At 46.3% G+C, this 24,482-nt stretch overlaps 1 protein-coding gene across 2 annotated transcripts in view; it reads right to left on the bottom strand.

Moving 5' to 3' along the window:
- The window catches only part of MOCS1 (molybdenum cofactor synthesis 1), a 497,242-nt gene that overhangs the window by 147,998 nt on the left and 324,762 nt on the right, over window positions 1-24,482 (bottom strand). For both annotated transcript variants that reach the window (XM_069608747.1, XM_069608746.1), the window contains exon 8: window positions 11,280-11,390. In XM_069608747.1, the coding sequence (XP_069464848.1) occupies window positions 11,280-11,390 (111 nt within the window). The remainder of the gene's footprint in view (window positions 1-11,279; window positions 11,391-24,482) is intronic.

Here is a 24,482-nt window from a genome sequence, read left to right as displayed (position 1 = left end):
TTTTACCACGCTCCGCACAGACATGGCAGCAGCACACGCTTCCCTGCATCAACGAATGGATGTCATGTAAAACTTTGTGCAGCCCTTGCCTGCGGACGAGGAGTTTGGGGATGCTCCCGCTCCTATACCGCCACCCGTTCCTCCGACACCCCAAGCCGGTTTAGCTCCGGTGGTACTACCTGGTCCCTTTCCATTGGCCCCACCAGAACGCTTCACGGGAGACCCCAAAACGTATAGGACATTCATCAATCAATGTTGTCTACATTTTCTATGCTGTCCTTTGGCATTTCCCAATTCCACAACAAAAGCAGCTTTTGTGCTCTCTCATTTAGGGGGTATGGCTGTGGCCTGGGCGAATCCGTTACTGGAGTCTGATGACCCTGTTTTGTATGATTCAGACGCCCTACTAGTAGCCATGAACCTGGTTTTTGATGTCAGATATAAAGCTCAGGCTTCAGACATGGAGTTTCTGGCACTGTCTCAGGGTAAACAACCTCTCTTGGCGTATTTAGCCCGGTTCAATCAGTTGGCTGCAGAAATCTCTTGGCCTGAACAGAAAAAGGCAGCGGTCTTCTATAGGGGTTTGTCAGACGAACTGAAGGATGCATTATCTGTTGTCCCCTCTGTTCCTTCAGTATTCCCTGATTTGCTTGACTTGGTGTTGCAGGTAGATGCCCGTCTGCAACAGAGGCGTGGAGAACGCCGACATCCTGATCTACGCCCTGGTAAACCTGAACTGGTATCCTCCCCAGTCCCTGGGGATGTAGAACCCATGCAGATTGGGGCAGTGAAAGCTCCCCTTTCAAAGGCAGAGAGAGAGAAAAGACTACAAAACAATCTATGTCTATTGTGGACAGACGGGACATTTCATTCGTGTATGTCCTAAACGCCCTGCTAAACGGGCGGGAAACGCCACGACCCGTCCCTAAATCGATCCGATGATACGGGTCAGCCTTCCAATGGCTCACTCCTCTGTCCAGCTGCCACACACATATACTTGGATATGTCCTTTCTTTTGCCCAACTCTCAAACCTTTTCTAGTCCAGTCATGATAGATTCCGGGGCAACAGGTAATTATATGGACGAACAAGTGGCGGTAACCTATGGTATCCCGGTAGACCCTAAAGATAAACCAGAAGCCATTTATGCAGTAGATGGCTCCTGTCTGGTTTCGGGTCGTGTCACAAAACAAACACAACTTTTGCAAATGAGTACGGCGGAAGGGCATACTGAATACCTGTCTTTCGATTTTATCTCTGCACCTCAATTTGGGATTATTTTTGGCCTCCCTTGGTTGCAAAAACATAACCCCATCATTGATTAGGTGAAACAAACAGTACTTTTTTCCTCTCCCTTATGTAAGGGGGATTGCTTTCCTGTTCAGGGGATGCCTCTCCCCTCTCCATGCATGGCTCTAATATCAAGCACACACACTGTTAATGCAACCAATAAGGCGGCACCTGAAATACCTTCCGTATATCGGGATTTGGTTGAGGTGTTTGACAAGGGTTTGTCTGAACAACTCCGCCTCACCGGGAATATGACTGTCCGATTGATTTGGTACCCAATGCCATTCTCCCTCACGGTCGGATATGTTCCTTGGCACGACCCGAGGAGGAGCACTTAAAGGGTTACATTGAAAAATCTAAGTCTTGGTCATATAAGACCTTCCTGTTCTCCAGCTGCATCTCCAATTTTTTTTGTCCCAAAGAAGGAGGGGGATCTCCGCCCTTGTGTGGATTATCGTGCACTCAACGCAGTGACCATAAAAAATCAATATCCATTACCCCTCATTTTGGAATTATTGGATCGCCTCACTACCGCCAAAACCTTTACGAAATTGGATTTGAGGGGGGCCTACAATCTGGTGAGGGAGCGCGCAGGCGACGAGTGGAAGACGGCCTTCAAGTGCAAATACGGCCTCTTCGAATAACTACTGATGCCGTTCGGCCTATGTAATGCCCCCGCAACATTCCAACACTTCGTCAACAACATCTTCCGAGACCTGTTGGATGTTTTTGTTGTGATATATCTGGATGACATATTAATATTCTCCGAAACATTATCGCAACATGAGGAGCACGTATAGGCGGTATTACTCCGTCTTCGTGAACACGGTTTGTATGCGAAGGCCGAAAAATGTGTCTTTCACGTTTCCTCTGTGGAATTTCTAGGTTTCGTGATATCATCTCAGGGCGTTCACATGCATGATGCAAAGATACGAGCAGTCCTTGACTGGCCTACTACTACCTCGCTTAAGAGTTTGCAATCCTTCTTAGGATTTGCTAACTTTTATAGACGTTTTATTGCGTCATTTTCGTCTATTGTAGCCCCGTTGACACGCCTTACCAGCCCCTCAGTTCCCTTTTGTTGGGACACTCAGGCCCAGGTCGCCTTCCCGACCCTGAAAGAGGCTTTTACTATGGCCCCAGTCCTGCTACACCCAGATCCCCTATTGCCTTTCATCATTGAGGCTGATGCCTCTGCCATTGCCCTTGGGGCTATCTTGTCTCAGAAATGTCCCACAACTCGACAACTACACCCTGTAGCCTTCTTTTCCAGAAAATTGACTTCCCCGGAAAAGCATTATACCATAATGGAACGAGAGCTACTGGCTGTACGAGCTGCTTATAAGGAGTGGCGACACCACGTACTGGGGGGACGGAATCCTGTTACTGTTTATACAGACCACCGTAACCTTCAAGCCCTGTCTATGGTGAAATGTACCAACTCTAGACAAATCAGGTGGCATCTGTTTTTTGCACAGTTCAATTTCACCGTCTCCTATCGGCCAGGCCCCTTGCATGGCAAAGCCGATGCGCTTTCTCGCATCGGAGTCGATGCATCCCCCGAAGAGGCAGTCCTTCCTGTTTTTCCAAAAAACACAGGTGTGTTTGTGCTGCGACCAGTTCCTTACTAGAACGGATCCGTCATTGGACAGCGGACCATGGAACGATTCTTCAAGGGTTGCAAGTACGTTTGATATCAGGACTGCCATATGTAAAGGAACGCCTGTATATCCCTGATGTCTGGACTCGGTTGCAGGCCCTAAGCTGGTCTCATGATACTCGTTTAGCCGCCCACCCAGGGCAAACCAAGACACTCGACCTACTCCTCCGATGGTGTTGGTGGCCCAATATGAAACGGGATGTGGCAGATTTTGTATCAAAATGTGCCGTATGCACACAATGTAAATCAGTACCTGGGAAACCTGTAGGGCTTCTCCAGAGAAAGCCCATCCCGCCACGCCCATGGCACACTCTGTCACTTGATTTTGTGGTAGAGCTTCCACCGGTCCAGGGGCTAACCACTATTTTGGTGGTCGTAGACACTTTCACCAGAATGGCTCGGTTTGTCCCTTGTAAAGGCGTCCCCTCTCCTCCCGCATTGGCCAAGTTATTCTTCGAACAGGTGGTTCGTCTGTTCGGTCTTCCTTTGGTTCTTATCTCGGACCGTGGATCCCAATTCACCTCACGCTTTTGGTTGGCTCTCACCCGATTTCTTGGCATCGACGTTCGCCTGTCATCATCATACCATCGAGACAGACGGACAGACAGAACGACTTAATGCCACCATGGAGCAGTACCTTCGATGTATGTGTCTACAATACCAGTTGGACTGGATGTCCGTATTGGGGGCTGCGGAATTCGCGTACAACAATGCTTGTCACGCGTCGGTTGGCTGTTCTCCCTTCTATGCCATGTATCCGCGGGTTTTACTGTCCGCCCTTCCTTCGCTGGCACAGGTGCCCGCAGCTCAAGCAACGGCCCAATCTTTGCTGCCTATCCGCACTGCTGTGCTTCAACATCTGCATCAAGCACAGGATCGCATGAAAAAACATGCTGATAGGCACCGCCGGTCAGCCCCGGAGTACCGCCCAGGGGATAAGGTCTGGCTATCCACTGTGCATCTTCATATACCAGGCAAACGTAAACGAAACCCTCGTTACGTGGGTCCCTATCCCATCACGCAATGCATTAATGCAGCCGCCTATCGCTTGGGCATACCTTCAAGTTGGAAAATCCACCCCGTGTTCCATGTCTCCCTAGTGCGTCCTTACATTGTTGGTATGCAACTATTCGATCATCCAGCTCCCATTACGATTCAGGGTGAAGAGGAATACGAGGTACAGGCCATATTAGATACACGAGTGGTGTCCGCCGTTATCTAGTAGACTGGAAAGGTTACGGCCCGGAAGACCGTACCTGGGAGCCCGCTTCCAACATTCATGCTCCGCGTCTTTTGCGGGCATTTCTCCCGTCTCGTGGATTGCGACCCGGGGGAAGCCCATCTTTGAGGTGGGGTACTGTCATGCCCCCCGGATTCCTACGGCATTCTCATACCCATGGGGGAAGCCCGTGGCGCTTGTCCTGGCGATTACATCAACGCCGGCATTATCGCCTGTAAAAACTACATCTCCCAATGGGACTTGTGCTTGGCAGGAACCCTTGGAACGCTTTTTCCTTTGCTTGCGTTCCACGCCTCTTTCGAATCCACTTCCTATATCTAGTCACGCCCCCAGAAAGCCAGTGCTCCTAAACCGTTGTGTTACGCGAGCAGCGCTTCTTGGAAAAAGTTTTCCTATTTGTTGAGTACCTGGTTGCTGACTTCTGCCTACCCTTGGACCCCGTTGCCTAGTTTCTGATTCTGTTTCGGCACTCGTCTGATCTGCCTTCCCCTGCTCGACAGCGGAACTCGTACCGGACTGTCTTTGGGATTCCGCTTCTCATGTCTGACTCCTGGCTCCCTTTCTGATTCCTAACCCCGTATCCCTTATCCGCTCCAGGCTACCCGCTCTTCGAAAGAAGAAGGAAATACCCTGCATTCAGGTGTTTGAGAAAGTAAACACCACGTCTTTTCTTCCTGAAACCTGTTTTTCTGCACTTGGAAGAACGGTGCTGACTGCTTACACCTGGTGACATTTTGGCTTGGTTTGTTTTTGGCTTTGGTGCTCTGCTGTTTGCATCACTCCTTGGATTTTGGAACACTCTGCTCTTTGCATCACTCATTGGATTTTTGGGACGCTCTGCTGTTTGCATCACTTATTGGATTTTGGGACGCTCTGCCGTTTGCATCACTCCTTGGATTTTGGGACGCTCTGCTGTTTGCATCACTTATTGGGTTTTGGGACATCAGTGACACCATCCTTGGCACTCTCTTAAAGACGCCATCTGACCTTCGCCCACATCCAGTCTTGTGTTCTATCACAAGTAGGTATTCCGCAGGAAAAAGGAATACACAGGTAAGCTTGTGGGTCTCGGAGGGTGTAGAGGGGTTGGTTTTTTGTCATCAACAAACGGTATGTAATATTTGCATTGTTTGTTTCTTCCCTCTAGCTCCGCTGTGCGTTCTGCCTTTTTGCCTGAGCCCTTGGCCTGACAGGTTTTTTTACCCTGCAAGCTGTGCTCTCAGGAAGGAAGTCTGAATTACTTCAGTGACATCTAGTCCAAGTGGTCTTCCAGACTTACGGTGGAACATACGGAGTACGACAGTCCCAGACTGTATATATATCACGCACAGCGCTTGTTACTTCAGTTCTAGTTTTTCCTCTCTCAAAAGCAGACATTCAGGAGGCCCAGAAATGACCCAATGTTGGAGGAAGGTGTAATATACACAAATTCTCCTGAGAAGCAGGATGGGAGGGGCGATGAGGAAGATGTGGGAGAAACATCCAGTTGAAAGAACATTACCAGGAGTCAGTAAATTTGTTCTTCGAATGGATTGTGTCCTTCCACATATTCCTCATCTTTGATAGTCTCCCAAAGCAATATGTTACTGGAGGTATGAACAGAGAATCTATCTTTCAACAATGCTGTGTAAAACAGCCTTCCCAAACCTCGCCTCTTGACCTGATGGAGAGCCCAGGAAATAATGTTTTGCCAGAGTATGAAGAGAGGACCAGGTTGCAAAACTACAGATGTCCTGCATTGGAACACCTTTCTGTAAAGCTGATGAAGTAGGTAGTTGAGTGTGCCTGTAATCCATCCGGGACATCTTTACCCGCTAGGTTGTAGAATTGCAATATGCAAAGAAAAACCCAGCGAGTCACAGTCTGCTTGTGACTGGAGTACCTCACAGTGCTGGACTCTTGGCCGAAAGCAACACCTCCATTAAGTCTTCAGGGAGGTCCCCAATCTTTTTATCTTAACCTCTCAGAAACCTGGCGTCATGATTTCTGGGTGAAGAATGCCACACCCCTCTTGCGAGAGCAGGTCCTTTCTTTGGGGGAAATGAATTGGAGGGCAGATGGACATGTCCAGAGGTACCACATCCTCCTGGCCCAATCCGGAACAATCAAGATCACAGTTTTACTGAACTTCCTCAACCTCCTGATGGCGTGAGAAATGACAGAGACTGGAGCAAACACATAAAGGAGTGGCAAAGTTCCAGCCCACCACAAACGTGTCTCCCAGAACACTGCTTTGAGGAAATTCCATGGAGCAGAACAGGTCGCACTTCCTGCTGACATTGGATGCGATCAGATCCACTTGAGGGGTTCTCCAAAGAGGGACTATATCTTGAAGGATTTCCAGAGCTAGCTCCCACTCGAGTGAGACCGTGTTCTGCCTGCTCAGATTGTCCACCTCCGTGTTCTAATCTCTGGCTATGTGAACTTCTGATGGGGAGATTCCTTCTTGAAGTACCGAAAACCAGCTGCATTGTCTCTCTTCACAGTGGTAGTGACCCTACACCAGCTCTCTTGTTGAGGTAATGCATTGCCAATGTGTTGTCGGTTATTATGAGTACATACATAATTTCCCCGTAAATATGGTAGAAAGGGCATCAGCGCCAATCTGACCGCCCTCAGACTTTTGCATTGAAGACTTTAATGCCAAGTACCCGACCGATACTCGTCGAGGTAATCGAAGGATAAAGACTAGTCCTCTCCTTCTCTCAAGTATTTGAGGGATCAGCGGTTTTGGGCCCAGGCTAGCGGGCGTGCACCCAGAAACCTTTTTAGACACCTTCTCAGCCTACGAGGCTCGACAGGGTCTGATCTCTTCCTCGGCTCTCTCGAAGGGGCGGGAGAAGCTGCCTTCTCAAATATTTTCAACATTCAACTCTGCTTTAGAAGCCAACTTACCTGATCAAGCAACCTTGTGATGGAGCAAGGTGTCGGAGGACGAAGAGCTTGATCTCTCACCCGTAGAACGCTTTCCATCAGAGGACCTCCTTTTCGAAGGATTTGACGATGGGGACTAGGAAGGGGCCCTACACACAGCCAGTTTCCCCTTCCTCTCCTCCAGCCTTCTATCAGGCACCAGAGACAGATGTGGTATGGGTCTGTAATGGACATCTGCGACCCATACTCTGCACATCTCCTAAAGCTTGGCTTAGGAGTTGTCATTTGAAAAAAAAAACATTTGACACAAAGTCAAAGAACCGATCCAAAGCAAACTGTGCAGCGGAAAAACAGAATTGAAGTAACAGGCACACTGTGTGCTTTATATACAGTTGGTGACGTCATGCTCGAGAGTGGACGGGGGCCGTTGAGGGGCACGAGTCGACGATGCATGGTGCCCTTTGCTGAGAAAAACTTTTCAGAAGCAGCTAAGGCTAATTGGAAGACAAAGATGAGGATGTAACGATCCCATTGCGGGCCCAGTGCGGTCGGGCCCAAGGGAGAGGGCTATTCCCCCATGGTAGAGTGGGGAGGTGGTGGACAGGTATGATGGTTGGCTGCCGTAAGCAGGTAGAATGGAGCAAGGCCGCAATCTGCACCAGCACGCCGACCAAGAGAGAGGGAACGCCCGGCACATGCAAAGGAGCACCAAGCACATGCGAGGAACCAACGCCCCTGGCAGTCTAACACTAACAGGACGTGGCCCAAGGCTAAAGACCACGCCCCAGACAGCGCCCTGTGCTTAACGTTTCTTCTGCTCTTTGCAAGAACGGTGTCTCGCTTGCCGCTCCTGCTCTCAGTGCATCTACAGACACCTTCACATGGATGGGAAGCAGTGGAAACTCACCCAAGGAAACTCATCTGAGACGAGGATCCACACCTTCGCGTAAAGGCTTTGTCTGCGTGTTCATTTTTGTTTCTTCCAAACAGCACCCGGAGTCCACCGGTAGGGCTGCTCATCTTGGACATTGGTTCTTCATCTCCTGCTCATCTCGGACATTGGTTTGTCATCACCTGCTCATCTTGGTTCTTCCTCATTTCTCCGACTGTTGTCTTTCCCGCAGCATCCAAAGACCTGAAAGCCAAAGCAATAGCGTGAGAGTTCCCAGTCCGTTCTTCGACCACCACCCATCCCAGTGCCTAGTGTGCTCACCTGCACATTGAGTGCAGCTCTATTCTATCAGCATCTCGTTGCAGTGTCGGCCTTCAGTCGCTCAGCTCCTGTGAAGAAGAAAGACAAAGACATTGTGAAAGTAAGCTCAGACTAAATTTGCAAGCACAGCAAGTTGGACACTCGTGTTTAACCAAGACTCACCTGTTCCCAAGTTTAAATCAAGACTTACTTGTTCACCGTCATATCCTGTGTATCGCAGCCGGCCTGGACCACGCACCTTTAGTGAAGTAACTGGAGGATGATAAGGACCGGACGGCCGCAACCGTAGTCGCAAACATTAAGGTGAGCAGCGCTCGCTTTGCTCCAGCCAGCCAACCCAGGGTCTGGAGGGGAGGGGCAGAAGGGAAGGTACTGTGCTTATAATTACCCTGTACTTACCTTTAGGTCACCCTGACCCCCAGAACGATACAGCCCCAAAGTCCCAAAACCACCCAGGTCCCTCCCAACCTCACAGTCCCCTGGGAGTTAATCCCCAGTCGACCAGTGGGGGAAGGAGTGTCAGGGTGAAAGCAGCCAGCAAGGGGACTACGCATCGGTATAGACCAGACCAGGCATTGCTGCAGGGCACCAGAGGTAAGCGTGACAGAGGAATACGTGGGAGAACACAATCCATTCTAAATGTTCATTTTCCAAGGGGAGCTCTGTCAAGCGGTCTTACCCAGAGGGTGAGCCTAGTCTCACCCTCCGCCTTAACCTGCCCATGTCCTTAAGTCTCCTGTGAGACATTTTCTAGCATAAGGTGTACTCCCCCACCAAGTGGCTGTCGGGGCAGCCAATACATAGGGCATGGTCATCGCTCGTTGATGCCATGACTCCACACATGTCAAAGAGTAACATGTTAAGACATAGCACAGCCAAATGTCCCGCCTACTGAGCAAAACAGTCAACAAAGAAGGAAATGACAAAGGGCTTGAATGATGAAAGTATGTACACATTTTATTTTATTCAGCGAAACACTAGAAAAGCAGATGTATCCAAGAATCCTCTCAGATGAGAAAAAAGAACAAACTGCCTCTGTAGTGTATAATGTGAGATAGCACTCCCAACATTAAAGGTCATGGTCTACTTGTTTCTGTTAAGGCTGCCTATTTGTCCTTGATCTCACGTGTTTACCTAATAGAATGGTGTCTAGAAATGCAGTTTGGACATGTGGAGTTCGATTTATGGAGGGTAAATCATTCCAAAGCACAGGATATGATGTCAGGTAGGTTTTTGCTTTATTATTAACTTCATGATATTTAATGTAATACGTTTACATTCAAAGAGAGTTGTCATGATCTGAAGTCGAAGGATGCAAGGAGTATGCATTGAAGGAACTGTACAGTGAACCAGACAGTTACTGTGAAGGCTCGGGGACAGGACTTCACCCCACAGAAATCCTAGTAGCATTGTGTATTCGTGACGTATGCATCCAAAGTCCCAAAGGTAGCCTAATATAGTCTCCCTTATGTGGGATGAAGTGCCTCAGAGTGCCACAAAATAAGAAGGTTAATTCCATTTTGTTCTGGCATTTTACATTTGTTGCCGCTTTCTGCTTCTGTGCTTCAATCCGCTTACCGATGTTGCCTGATTCCTGGACACATGTTGCTGTGCTATGCACCCCAGCATAACGTTGGGACCTAATTTTCACTGCTGCACTTGTTGTTCTGCCCTGGGATTAGTATCCTTCAGGCTTCTGACTGCTGAAAGGTGTCCTCAAAATCTCCTCGCCCTCTTCTCCAGTCACTACTGCCACCTCGTACTGTTCCGCCCACGTTCATCACCAAGTCTGTATTGTATGGAGTGTTGACCCTCTCTTTTGCTCCTCTCTGAGTTTTTCGCTGCAGAATCCTACAAACAAATCTTGTGACGAGCGGCCAACTGATCTCAGTATCTAGAGTGTGTACCACTAGATCTTCCCCACCTCCCATCAGCACGGGAACAGTATTTTCATTGAATTGGCCTGGTCCTGCCATTTTTGGACACCTATCCTAACTATTGTACCACTTTCCTTTTTTTGTATCCTCAAGCCATTCTGGGAGGTTTTCTGACCTATGAACTTGATCATGTACTGGTACTGTCTTCCTTTTGGGGGCTCCTTGCTTCACAGGATTTTACCTATAGTTTGTCCCTAAGAGGGAGGTGGAAGGAGTTCCTCGAACACAGGTGAGATAGTTTATGTTACATTTGTGTCCTCCTTTTCCTTTTCTAGTGGCTGGATATCCAGGACCAGGTCATCCAGCTTACCTCCTGGTCCATATCCTCTCTAAGGTGTTTAACCCAGCCCTGACAGGCTATATTGGCCAGGCTGGTGTGTTTGGGCTCTTTCTGTGTTCACACACCTTCTGATTTTTCACAGCTCTATGCAACATTTAGACATATTTCAGGATCCCACACACTGCATGTGGACATCAATTACGATCCAAACGTGAAGAACACACCTATAAAGATAGGTCTTAAACAGTCCCATTTTGGGATGGTTTGGGGAAATAGGGAATCAAAGGTTTTGGGGTCTTTCCTTGGTAGTTTCTACTTTTATGATCTCTACTTGTGTGTCCCTTGCCCCAGATACATTTTGTTGAAAGCTGTAGAGTAGATTTGGAGTGTTTGGGAAAGCCTCTTGTATCCTCTGTTTGGATCATAGGGAGCGTGGGAAGACAATAGGGATACCACATACACCATCTCCAGGGATCGCATCACATAGCAAGTGGTTTCCCCCGCCCCCCAGAGTCTTCCCAATGGGCTGTACAATGTGACTTTGTTGCACCAGCCCAACATGTTTATGGCTGCGTTGAATACTACATGCCCCCTAAACAATGTTTGGCATAAATTTCAATGTAGGTTTTCAATGAAGAGAAAGAACAGAATAGGTGTCTCCCTTGGTCTCCATAGAACAAAAATCAGCAAATGAAGTTTAGCAAGACAGCAAGGGAAGTAATATTAACTTATTCCATAAGCAATTCATTGAACTGTGGAGTGAACTCTTTCATGTCGGTTACTTACCTTAAGGTTTCCATCGGCTGTGATCCTCAGTCTGTTGCAGGATCCGCAAAAGTGTTCGGACATAGATGTGATAAAGCCAATATGTCCCAGGAAGTTTGGCACCTTGAATGCCTACAAAAGGGTTGGAAAAAGATGTAGCGATATTGAGCACGAATTGTGTTCCCCAACATTGGCATTAACTGTTATACATGCAAAGCCACCACATTTGTCTTTCTAATACTCCGGTTGAGGACTCGATAGAGAATGTACAGACCCTCTAGTTTTCTACTTCTATAAATTCAAGGTGGGGGCCTGATGGTTATCTCACTACTCAGACAGAGATCCCTGCACTAGCCAAAGTGTTGAGATACTACCCGAATTGCTAAGGGAAAAGACTAAGTGTGCTACTTTACTGGTGCTGAATATGGTCCGGAATCTATGATTAAGGGCTGTGGGTGTTATGCATAGGAGTTAAAGTTTCACTTATATGAATAACTGCTATCAGGCCACTTAGAAAATTTCATTAGATAAGGGCAGCCACTAAAATTACAATGTTTTACAATGTTTGCCCCTCGGTGTCCACAGATGCAGGGGGCGGACTCATAATCTCCTGGTAATAAGAGTTTCTTTAATGTGACCTTTGAAGGATGAAACTATCCATAGTATGGAACAGAAGTAGAACCGAAGACCATGAATTATGTTTAGTTTGACTGACCTGGGCCATGCCGACTGTGATGAAGGAGGAGGCATCAGAAAAAGGAACCTCCCAACTTCAAATGCAAGTGTTACCATTTATTTCTAAGACTCCAGACACAGATAAACACACAAGCCTGAAGTGATGTTTAGTGTTGGACCTTAGGCCATCATCAGCTCTCCTAGACAGACATTGCTTTGCTCAGGTCTATTAAGTCGGTCTTGCAGGCACTGAATTGCCATGGGCTCTAATGTTTAAATCGAACGTATGCACTAATCAATAGCATGAATAGAAAGAAAGGAATTAATTATGAAATCTACTGAACTTCTAAAGAAACAACAAAAGAAACATGAATACAAAGCAAAATAATTGAAACAACATTGCACCTTCGTCATCCAGTTAGGTTTTTCAAAAGCACCATTGGATTTAATCAAATTCTCACTTGGTGATGAGGCTGAAAGTTAAGAGAATTCCAATTTTTGGGGAATTATAGAGCAACCTTTTGCACACACACCCTTATGTTTTTGGATCATTTTTTGTTGCCAGAGGGACTTCTCCAGAAATCTCCCTGCTATTACAATCCTTGCAACCTTACTTAATGCCTATGTTATTGGATCGCCCCCAATGTGCCCGATCCCAGGGGTACCTCTCAGGCTCATGTTTGCCCTATGGTCATATCACCCTGCACATGTTTTAGGGAATATGTTGGTGGCAGCTTTACTTTAGTTCTAGCTCCACAGGCTGCCTGCCATTTTAATGCATTGGTAGCCCAATGTACCTTTTTGGTAGTCATTGAGGTACCACTTGTTTTTTTTTAAATCCTGCTCTCAGCTATTTTGTGTTTCAGGGCTTCTTCTGTTTTAGAATAACCAGGAGATTTGTATTTTCTTTATTTATATAGCGCGCCTGGCCCAAAGGCATCTGGGGGCATGGCATGGCATTAAAATGGCTGTTCTGGACACATGGGCTCTTTGTGAACCTACAATGTCAATCTCCATATTTGTCCCAACTCGTTTAGGCCAGTGTAGGTCTCTCATTTTCTGTGGGGGTGGCTAAGGCTAGATGCAGTCCTACTAAACTAGAACCCTTTGCCCCCTAACCACATTCAGTAATTGGTTGGTTTCCATTGGTCACACACTTTTTGTAGTGGCATTTAGGCTCTGGCCCTGCCCTTGCATCTACCTCTTAACACTTTGCTTCTGAAACTTGGTTGTGGCTGGTCATGCAACATGCTAAAGGAGATTTCCAGTGCTTCCTGACGTTTTTACGGTTTTTAAAGCCCTCACTTGGTGAAGCTTGCAGTGGCTTGGGCATATCCCAGTTTGGATTCTTCGCCTCTCGAAGTACAGTCCTAGCTTCATTGAGATTCACGTCAACTCCCCACATCTTCTGGGTCAAGCCCTCCTTGCTGGAATAGTTTTCTTTGCCCTTTACCACTGCATCCCGCATTTTTTCTCAACTAACATCTGCTTGGCTGTGGTTAGCTGCTGGGGTTGTGAAGCTTCAACACCACGCTAATTCTTCAGCTTAAATAGAGCGTGCTGCCAGTTGTTGGCCCTTACCTGTGATTGTTTACTTCTGCGCTGCTTTGCTCATTTGTCCACTAAGCTGCCGGGAGTTGTATTCGTGGGGTCCCTCACCTTTGAGTCTACCTCGCTGAAATCCCTGATGCAGGCTTGAAAGCTGATGTGGTGGGAAGGCCCTTTGTTTCTTTTCTGGTTCGTCGCTGGCTCAAGAAGCAAGTCACTGGGCACGGGATCCAGTAAACTGCACCTATAAGGGAAGCCCAACATTTACTGGGTAATTTGTGCTGCTGTAAGTGGTTTCCACTGAAACTGCTGATGGGATTACATGCCTTTGGTTCCTGGGGTTTGCAGTTAGTTGTGATACTCTCCCTCTTGAGTCCCTTTCATCTGGGGTTTAGATTCGTTATGAACAGTTCTATTGGGGGTTCTCTCCTGCTCTTCTGCTTCTTCCTTTTGGGCTCTTATTCATCCATTGACCTCTGGAACAGTTCTCTGGGTGGTCCCGTCTTGTCTTCCATGTTTTATTTTTGCTGTAGAATCCGTACCTGTGGGGTGGAACTGACTTAGCTCCACTAAAGCGAATGGCCCATTGACTTTTCTTCCATTTTTTACTATGGAACTTTAAACCTGCTCTGGATCTCTTTAAAATGGACTCTGTGGTACTTACCTGCCCGTGGACATTTATCCTGGATCAACAAGATTTGAATCCATTTTAAGTCCCGCTCTACATTTCTCCACTAGTGAATGTATTCTTAACATTATAGCTAATCACGGCAACTCTAAATATTTTCCCCCACAAACGTATTGAATAAGTTCTGTTAATTCAGGGAAGGCTTTGGCTTTAAAAAGTGTACTACTCTTAAGACTTTGATGTTTTATCACATATGCATTTGCATTCTTTTTAATATGTCCTAAAGGGTCCAAATGAAAGTGGAGTACTGATATAGGACTTCGGGACGTTTCGAGTAATATTCTTTACTGGTTAAATATGTCTAGGTCGGAAACTACTAGGGGGGTGGAGAAAGATGGCTACATGAATGGCACGCTCCCCACTCCGATACGGAACGGACAACTCCATCACAGCCAAGCGTAGACTCCATAATTGTAGAAGAAAGAGACAACACCCCACCCCCCCCGACATCAAAGCATCGGAACGAGAGGCTCCTGGGGGGGCAGAGCCATCAAAGAACCATCAAAGAACCTGGAGGGCTCGGCCCGACTTTAGAAGGCCTCTGAGGCCGGGGCTTCACTGGAGTGAAGCTCCACGCTGAAACGGGACTAACAGCCCGATTGCTGTTACGGTGACGAGGGGTCCATAATTGGGGTTGGAAGACATACTCTCTGGTCAGGCGTCCCGAAGCGAAAGAAGGGAGAAAGCCGGCGAGGGCGAGATCGGACCTTGCTGCGATGCATCTCTAGACTTCCTAAGCGTGCCGGATCTCCTGCAGCGGTCCGGCTTGGTGGGAGCTGCAGCCCTATCTCCGGAGTCAGGCTTGAAAACATTGTAGAGGGAGCCTGGGCCATGGCGCTCACTCTAGGGGAGGAGGCCTGCACTATTGAGCACAGGTGAAGTGGACTGTAGCCCCAACCCGGCTCAGGATACCACCTGTATGGTGTGGTGGGGGAAGAACACCCGGGAGGCTGGCCTCTGCACTCAGACAATTTCATGGTCTGTTTAATGGTTGAGACCAGCCAAGTGGGCATAGCGCATGCTGCGGCTACCGGCACAGCATACTACCTGGGAAGGCTTCCCACAGTATTAAGGCATTGATGGTGTGCGAACATAGGTAGATTGGCAAGGAAACACTGATCATACTCCTAACCACCAACAGGGATCCATAGAGAGCCGGCCTCCCTTGTTGTGGCGCAGGATTACAAGGTTCTTGGTGCTTACTCCCACCCCTGCAGCTGTAGAGAGACTGGTGTGTCTAAGGATTCTTCGCCACCTGAGTGGTATGGACCTCTAGGTTCAGTGTTGCGAAGCCTCTTGTCAAAAATAAAGCTTTCGAGGGCCAGTTAGTGTAGTACAACTGGTGTAGACATGGCTGGTGTGCAACCAAATGGAGGGTTCCAGGCCTTACAGTGGGATATTGACAGTGTTTCATCAGAGATAAAGGCCCTCAGAGCGGAAGACCAGTCCTCCCTGTCTGCGATGAAGGAGAGGGTTGAGAAGGTTGAAGACAGAGCGGAGGACCTAGAAAACAATTGGCTTTCCATGGAGATCCTGGAGACGAAGATGGACGCTCAGATTAAAGAGCTGGAGCTCCGGAAGAAGGATGTGAGAAGCAAGATGGATAACATAGAAAATAGAGAGGGCAGTGAATTGTGAGTGAGCGACATGTTCAAGACGCTGTTGGGCCCAGAGGAATGTAGGACGATTCTAGTGGACAGAGTGTACTGAGGACCGGGCTCCGGCTTCGGTTCTAGGTTGGTGGTGTTCACATGCCACTACTATACGGCCAAATGGGCCATCCTGAGAAAGGTGATAGAATTTGGGTGCAGCTAAAAGGAAAGGGGATTTGATTAGGTTGATCCAGGACTGGTCAGTGCATACTCTAGATCAACGGCAAAATGCAGGCCTTAGTTCCACAGAGATCAATACAATATAAAAGGAGCAGATCTAGCTGCACAACTCCTACAAGAAGCACACCGTCAGCGTGCCGTCAAAAGAATAACGTAGATAGAGAACAATTCAAAAGGCGTTTTGCACAGCCTGTTGCAAGGAAAAAACCGAGAGTAGCACGAAGGATTAGGAAAATGAATACTTTTTGGAAAATGTTGTCGGTTATCTATTGATCTGTGGGAATGTAACGGAGTGTAGTAGGAGAGGGGATGATAGTTGTACTCCTAAGTGGCACCGGGATATCTGTGTGTCTCTTTTTGAGTGGATACTTACACTAGTTTTATTGTTGTTTATGGTTTACATGTTTCAAGGGGTGACACATTTTGGTGTTTCACTTGGGACCATGGGTGAGTTTAAAGGTGGTTTTAAGGGCCTTAATTCGACACAAGTGCTCCCTACTACTCTAGAAGGTTCGGAGGATGCATCCTTGCGTCTTATCCTTGCAAAAGCATGTACGTTGAAAAAGGTCCAAACTAGGAGTAGGAGGGCATTACCAGGTAGGGTACTCATGATAAAGAAGTGTCTAGGGGCGCCACATATTTCCGTAGTGGCTCTCTATGCTTCTAATACTGGCCAGATGACCTTCATCAGGTCCGCCCTCACGATGATAGAGCAATGGTTGAGGGTCTTACAGGGAGGGAGTCTTCAATATGATCCTGTACGTAGGGCTAGATTGAAGATCTCGTAAGGTAGGGACCCAAAGGCCTAGAGTAAGGACAATGAGAAGTTTATAGACTAGTACTGGATAGGTGTGTGGAGGTCTAAACACTACCAACCAGGAGGGTACACTTTTTCTCCCCAACGCAGATTACATGCCCAAGAATAGACCTTCTCCTCTTGTCAGCTGCAAATCAGGGATCCATAGTCTCGGTGCGGTTGGAAATGATCGTTTGGTTGGATCCTGATATGGTACCGGCAAAATTGAACCTCAGCGGTCAGAGGGACAGAGGTTCCAGGTGGAGTAGCAATGACTCCCTCGTCGGACATTCTGTGTTTAGAGACTTCCTAGAGGGGAGATGCAAGTCGTTTGTTGAGAGGACTCATACAGGCGAGGAACAGCAGAAACATGGAGGAGGCACCAAAAGCCATATTCAGGGGGATCCCTCATTGAAGAGGTGGTCAGGAAAAAGAAAGTGAGGGGGCTGATTGAGACAGAATGAAGAAAGACATTTCTCAGCTCAGGGCTAGTTTGGTGAGGAACGGACAGAGGATTCTCCAGTCTATCAGGGAGAAGAGGCAAGAACTACACCTGGGGTATGTGCACATGAAGATGAAATAAACGAAGCAGAGGTATTATGAAAGGAGAAACTAGGTGGGAACTACATTGGTAACAGGTTGCTGGAGGAGAGAACTGATAGATAAATGGAGCAGTTGTGGGACAGCGGGAAAAGATTTAATGGGTTCCCCCAAGGGTATCCTCTGAAGGTGTAGAGAGTTTTACAAAATCCTGTATAGCAATAAGGATACAGTGTCGAGGTAGAGGAATTCCCGAGTGATATGACACTTCCCTCCCTGACTGCTAAGGATAGAGAGGGGTTGGAAGCCGAGATTTCAGGGGAGGATATTAAGACGTCTATCCTGTGCCTTAAACCTCGGAAGGCACCTGGCAAGGACAAATTCACGTCGGCCTTCTGTAGGTAGACCTCCTTTCCCCAGCCCTCGCTAAAGTCTTCAATAGCAGTGGAAACAGAGGGTAAGGATCCAATGCAGTAGGCCAATATATCCACTCGAATACTGGCTTCCAGGCTAAAAGAGGTCTTTCTTAAACTGGCCCACACAGACCAAGCAGGGTTTGTAACAAATAGGCAGGGGTCGGACAATCTTAGGAAGACACTAAATCTCCTTGCTTTAAGTGATTTCCCTAGATACCTAAAATGCATTTGACTGGGCTAGTCAGTCATTTATGAAGGCGGTCTTGCAGAAAATGGGTAATGGGAAAGGTATGGCAGATTTGCGTTGGGGCCCTATGCTCATTCCCCTCTGAGAGGGCGTTGGTTAATGGAGTTGAATCAAGCTCCATCCCTTTATTTCGGGGCACTAGACAGGGATGCCCTCCGTTTCCATTGCTATACTCGCTGGTGATGGAGTCTTGGGCTGCCAGTGTTAGGGATGAGCAGGATATTGGGGCATCTCCGCCAAGTGGAAATCATACAAGATGGGTCTTTTCGTAGATTATGCTTTACCTTATGTCACCAACCTAAGGGACTCAATCCCATCCCTACTTCGAGGGCTAGTAGATTATGGAAGATTATGGATGTTTATCAGGGTTTCGGATAAACATTCATAAGTTAGTGGTCTTCCCTGGGAGCCCATTACAGAAGACGGAACAGGAATGACGTGAGACCCTACGATTTGTAGTGGAGGAAAAGGGATTTAGATACAAGGGGGTGTCGATTTTGAGGGACCTGAGTGACCTATTTGAGGTAAACTACTTGTCCATTTGGGCTAAGGTGAGAAAAGACATAGCTAGGGGGAAATGCAGCTGTCATGGATGGCCAGGCTGAATTTTATCAAAATGACACTCTTGCCTCAGTTTCTATTCCTGTTCCAGATGATTCCCAGAGTGGTGGCCCAATGCCTTCCTCCAAACGATTGAGGGCCTCATTGAGATTCCTATGGAAGGGAGCTTAGGCGAGAACTTCTTGCAAAATACTAATTCGCCCGATGAGTGAGTGGTGAAATTCCCAGATCTGTCATGGTACTATAAGGCAGCCCAACTAAGAGTTCTAGTGCATCATCTCCATCCACACACATCCAACCAACTGGGTTGAGTTGGAGAATGCGGTTCTGGCCCCAGTGTCACTGGGTGATTGTCTATGGGTCCCGCAGACAAGGATTCCCAGTCGGATAACTGAACACCCAGTGTTGGCAGTTCTGCGGAATATATGGAAGGAGCAGAGAAGCGTGCAATGGCTTACATGCTGACCCTCACCTCTAAGCTGCATATGGGCCCCACCTTTGTGAGACATTATCAATGAGCCCCTTGTATTCCAGTTGTGGTCTGAGGCAGGCCTGGAAAAGGCAGGACAGTTGTGGAATGGGGGACCATTTCTATCAGTGGTACCATTGGTAGAATACTTCCAGATTGGGAACCTACTGATATTTTGTTACATACAGCAGAAGGGCACACTTACGGACTCAAAGTGAGGAGATGACCTTCATAGGGAACGGAGGACCTTTGAAACAATTCTGATCCAAAAGAGGGAAATGATAGGCCTGATTGCTAGCCTATATAGAGAATTGTTGATGGTTCAACCACCAAGGAAGATTAAGGCTAGGGCTAGCTGGGGAAAGGATTTGGGCTTTGAAATATCGAATGCACTTTGGTTGAAGATGTGCCACAACAGGCCATCATATTGCTACAATATACGTGACAGGCAATTAACCTTCTAAATAGATGGCACTATCCACCCGGACAATCTAACAAGAATGTACCCAGTTCTTAACACCAATTGTTGAAAATGTGGCCATGATCGGGCGAACATTTGGCACATGTTGTGAGAATGTTGCGAGATACAGACGTTTTGAACTAATATGTCTTGGATAAGTGAGCTGGATGGGATTCATTGGGCTTTTTCACCAATGCGGATTGTATTGGGAGTCAGTGATGTGGGAGAATAAATAAGCATGAATCATATGCCTCACACGCTATTGATAGCGGCCGGGAGGGATGTTGCACAGCAATGGAAGCAGCCCACAAAACCAACGAAGGGGAATGGCTACTAAAGATGAGCAATATATACTCCCTGGAATACCTTACGCCCTTGATTGATGTGACTAGGTGTAACAGAGGCGTGGTGGCTTAACTTTTTCAATAGGTATGGGCGATAATCATGGCCATAGAAATATTTTGTGGGTTGACTATGTGTGATGTATAACTGAACTTTAACTTGTAGTTGGAACCATGCCTAGAATGGGAAGAAGGTTGGGGGATGGTGGGGGGGGTGAACAGGGCTGGAAATGGTGGGAAAAGACCAAGTTCTTTGGGAAGCATTTATATATTATGTTTGTTAATGGTGCTCATGGTGCCCCGGTTTTGTTTTTTTACTTGAAAAATGCAAAAAAGTTCTATTTAAAAAAACAAATAAATTCTAGGCCCCTTTCCTGTCATCCCCTTTATTTTATGTATTAAGTCCTGACCTCTGGTCAATGACCTACCATAGATCAGGGGCTGAGTTCAGTCTTGTGGACACTGCAGCATTGTGCAGGGGCTTTACCTGCTTGTCAGATTCTGTGGTTCCCTTGTCCTCCCCAGCCCCTGGTAATATATGTCGGATGCTTACCTGTGGTACTTGGCCCACATATAGACACTGGGGTTAAAACACTCTTGTTTACACACTACTTTTTAAAATAATATACTAGGTACTTATTTTGACATGATGGCGCTGTGTAAATGTATTAATAAAGTATATAGTTTTCAGTATATCAGTGAAGGTTATTTTCTAGAGATGTCAGTGGACTAATTGTACGTTGGTCAGCTTACTATCCAAACCTGAAAGTTCACCCTTGTCCATCTGTCTATGTTACCTACCTTAAGCGAGGTTTGGTTTGCCATTCATGTAAGGTGTATTAGCCTCAGATTAGAACTAGTGGTTGTAGTGCTCTCAATTGAGGATGGTACAAAAACTGCCTTAACACTGATCAAGAAGGCTAATACTTGGATTAGAGTACAATTACAATTAATAAAAAAGAGACTGACAAGCACTAAAAGGTTCAAACAGTTGTATACATAAATATACTATTTATCAAAACAATATCTACACATACACAAACCACAGTTTGTTAACACCCCATTGATTATACACATATTATCATTATGATATTTCTGGAGTGCAGACGTAACTTTGGGAAGCAACAGAGAGCTTTACAATCATACACGTCATTATTAGTAACATTTTCAAGGCAACAGTGCTAAAGAATTCTAAGTTGGAAATATTTAATAGACACAAATGATAAGCCTGATAATGTTATAAGGCTCCGAAACCCTTGTTATCAAACTTTACCAAGTCGAAACCCTACAACAATGTTCACAGTGTCCCAGGTGTAAACCCTATCCTGTAGGTTATATGTAGGGTGGTTTGAAAAGTACCTCGGGTTTGATCATAGGAATAAACAGTCTCAAAAGAGGTTTGAAAGAACAAACTCTTAGAGTTAGATCATTTCATATTATAGAAAAAGACATTCAAAGTTAAAAAGGTCCTGCAAAGAAAAAGGCAGGCTATCAATCCTTTACGTCAGGGGTCCCCAAACAGGACTACACACCCCAGGCTTCACTAGGCAGGATGAGGCAAGATAGTTGCAGGTGGACGTCACATCAAATGTATTTCAACGGGGAAAAGAGGGATATACAGATAGGAATCCAATTACTCCTGAGGCTGTTTACTGTAAATCTATGTATGTGGCTATTGGTAGTGAAAATTACCTTTGTCTTACTCCATGTTTCAATGTCAAGTGGAATTCGGTATTTGAATTTGAGATGATTTTGGGCATCATCATAGGTCTGAAATCTTCAAGAGCTCCGTGCCTAGAGGGCATGGCGAATGCTACACTTCAAACTCTCCAGCCATGTGGGCAATGATCTTATTGAACTTGTTTCAAACATCTTAGGTTTGAGCATAATGCCACATTCCTGAAAACGGTCTGAACTGGATGGATCCCAGCCAGCCCATAAGACTGGGGGACTCCTAACAGCCCTTTAAGATGAGTAGCAGTAGCCTCGAGATAGATGGGGATGCAGATTCGTACTCTTGCACCAAGTAATAATGACAACTCAATAGTTTGGCAAAGGGAGTCTGTTTAATGACGAGTACAAAAAACGGGGAGTTCAATGAACATCAGCAACCGCTCGATCTTCCTTCTCGCTTAAACTCCAATTAATTTCAGAAAAAACACAATATTTATACCAAAAACTCGTCATCATTGATGCGTAATCTTAAAAACCTAACATGCAATGTGATTGGTTAGAGGAAGGTAACTTTAACATAGGTACAATATCTGTATATGGTAACGGGGAGAGGGGATTGGATAATCAATGTCAGGTGGGGCAACTAAGCCCTTCCTTCAAAATGGCCACTGTAAACATCACTAAAAGTATGACGTCTCATTGGTTCTACTAACTATAGGACCCTAGATTACACGGTTCACTATGATTGAGTTGGCATCAACCCCACTCATACTTTTCCACTTGCGCTTAGCAGCATGAAGAATAGCCAGCCAGGTGCAGGGAGTTAGTCTGCACCCCCGCTTCCCTCCAATTATGTTACAATCATTCATCACCTCAGTGGTCATGTGTCAATTATTTCTTTGTAGTATGGCCACGAGTCTGCTCTTGGTCTGAGAAAATTGAGTATGGATATGGCAGGGGTCCATGCGTAGGTGTGAAAGACTCATCACTTACTGCCTGCCTTGTCACGTGATTCAGACACCGTGAAATCGCCCTCTTCATGCATTTTTGTGTATTTGACTTAATTCTGCCAGTCTTCTACCATCTGTGGCTTATCTTGACCTTTCTGAACAGGATGCTCTGTTCTTTTTCCCTTTAATTTTATCCACTGTTGGCCTATTCCAGCCTGATACGACTGTGGCTTCTTGGAATGTTTACCTTCAGCTAGGTTTCTCTCGGTCTTAATTCTCGATTTGTTTGCTGCAGCACTCTTCTCGAGACCTTTAGTAACCTTTGTTCAATTCTGCTCATGTGCGTAGTGAATTTACACTCATATATAAAGTGCTTTTGAGGTAGATATATGTATAGTTGGCGCTTGCCGCAATCTCTTTTACTACCAAGCATAAGCAAGCGTCACGATTTCTTTGCTTCTTGCGGTTTCTTGAATCTGTTCTTGAATCTGTACACGTTTAAACTAACTTAATATCTTCATCGTGCATATGGCATAAGTTTCTGCATCTTGACATCAATTTCTTCACCTTATGCTCAGGATGTCACTTATCCATGGCATCTTGTCTCTTTGTCAGTATTCTCAGGTCATTATATCTTCTATACGTGCGTCCGTCCAATTTCTCGCCATTCGTCTTCCTTTAGTATCTTCTTGGCTTCTTTGGGTATTAAATTCTGACAACCGTCATTATGTCTTGCCTGTAGATATGGTTTTCTCAATGGGTACCTTACAGAACAGGTTTTCCTAGGTGTTGGTACTTCAATAGGTGCTGTTATTCTGAGAGGCACTAGGCAGAGCCCAACTGCGGTTCTCTGCTGGTTTATCTGTTCTCCATTCATCAAATATTTTGGCGTGAACGTACCTGGCACTTCAAAGGGGGTGGCTGGCGTGCGGATGATACTTGGCACTTCCTCTTCAGGTCCTATATCAGTCAGATTTATAAAAAAGGGAAACACTTATTGCTTACCAGATAGCTTGCCAGACAGCTATCGCCCGATAGCCTTATTTGATATACCTGGGAAAATGTTTGCATCGATTCTCTTGCCGCATCAGTACGCAGATTTGAATATAAGCATGCAGGCTTTCAGACGCATATTGGTACATCTTTAAATGAAATGGTGGTTCAAACTATGCAGAGAGAAGCATGAGCTAAGAACAAATGCACATTTGCTGCATGTATTGATTTACCAGCCGCTTTTGACAGAGGGAATCGTGACCGCTTATGGAATAATCGATGATTAGGGCCTTCCAATGGGTGTTTAGCCCCTTTAGCAGAGCTGCACAACGGGACTTCACTTCATCTTCATCTGAATAACGAAGGTATGCTTACTATTTCTACTGAAACTTTTAGGGGCATGCGTCAGGTCTGGGGCATGCGTCAGGTCTGTGTCCTGGCACTGGCCCGGTTGATAAAGGTGCATACCTTCCATGCAAAACTTGGTCAGTTCTACAGTCAAATGGTGCCTCTACACAGACGACTTAGTGTTATTTGATTATGCTCTAGTGGGGTTGCAGAGATCCCTTGCAGCTGTCAACTCTTATATGGCCGCTAATGACTGGTCAGTTAACAAAAGTAAATCAAATGTAATGTCCTTTTCACAATCCGATAAATAAACATTTTTATTGGTGCCTCGACCAGGTAACTCTAGAAAAAATATCATTGCTAAAGTGCTTCGGCTATGCCTAAAGAAGACCTCTACTCTAGAATAAAGACCAGAGCCATAGCCTTTGCAGGTCAACTTCTTGGCCTAAATAGAAAATTTGTCAGGTTCTCTTTACTTCCAGTCATCCGCTACCATTGGTAAAAAGTACTGCCCTGCCTTTTATACGATGCAGAGATTTGTGGTTTTGAGGATTTAAGGGTATGGGATCATACCGAAGGGATAATATGTAAACAGGTTTTGGTATTATCTAGTGGTGTCCCTGTAGCAGTAATTACATTTGAGTTAGGCCTGCTGCCAATGCGTGTCACAGTGCAGTGGAAATCTT

This window comes from Ambystoma mexicanum, chromosome 4q, assembly GCF_040938575.1.
Source record: "Ambystoma mexicanum isolate Mex_15411 chromosome 4q, UKY_AmexF1_1, whole genome shotgun sequence".
In the NCBI taxonomy this organism is placed as follows: Eukaryota; Metazoa; Chordata; class Amphibia; order Caudata; family Ambystomatidae; genus Ambystoma; species Ambystoma mexicanum.
Note: the sequence above shows the minus strand (reverse complement) of the source record. Positions and strands in the feature narration are given on the sequence as shown.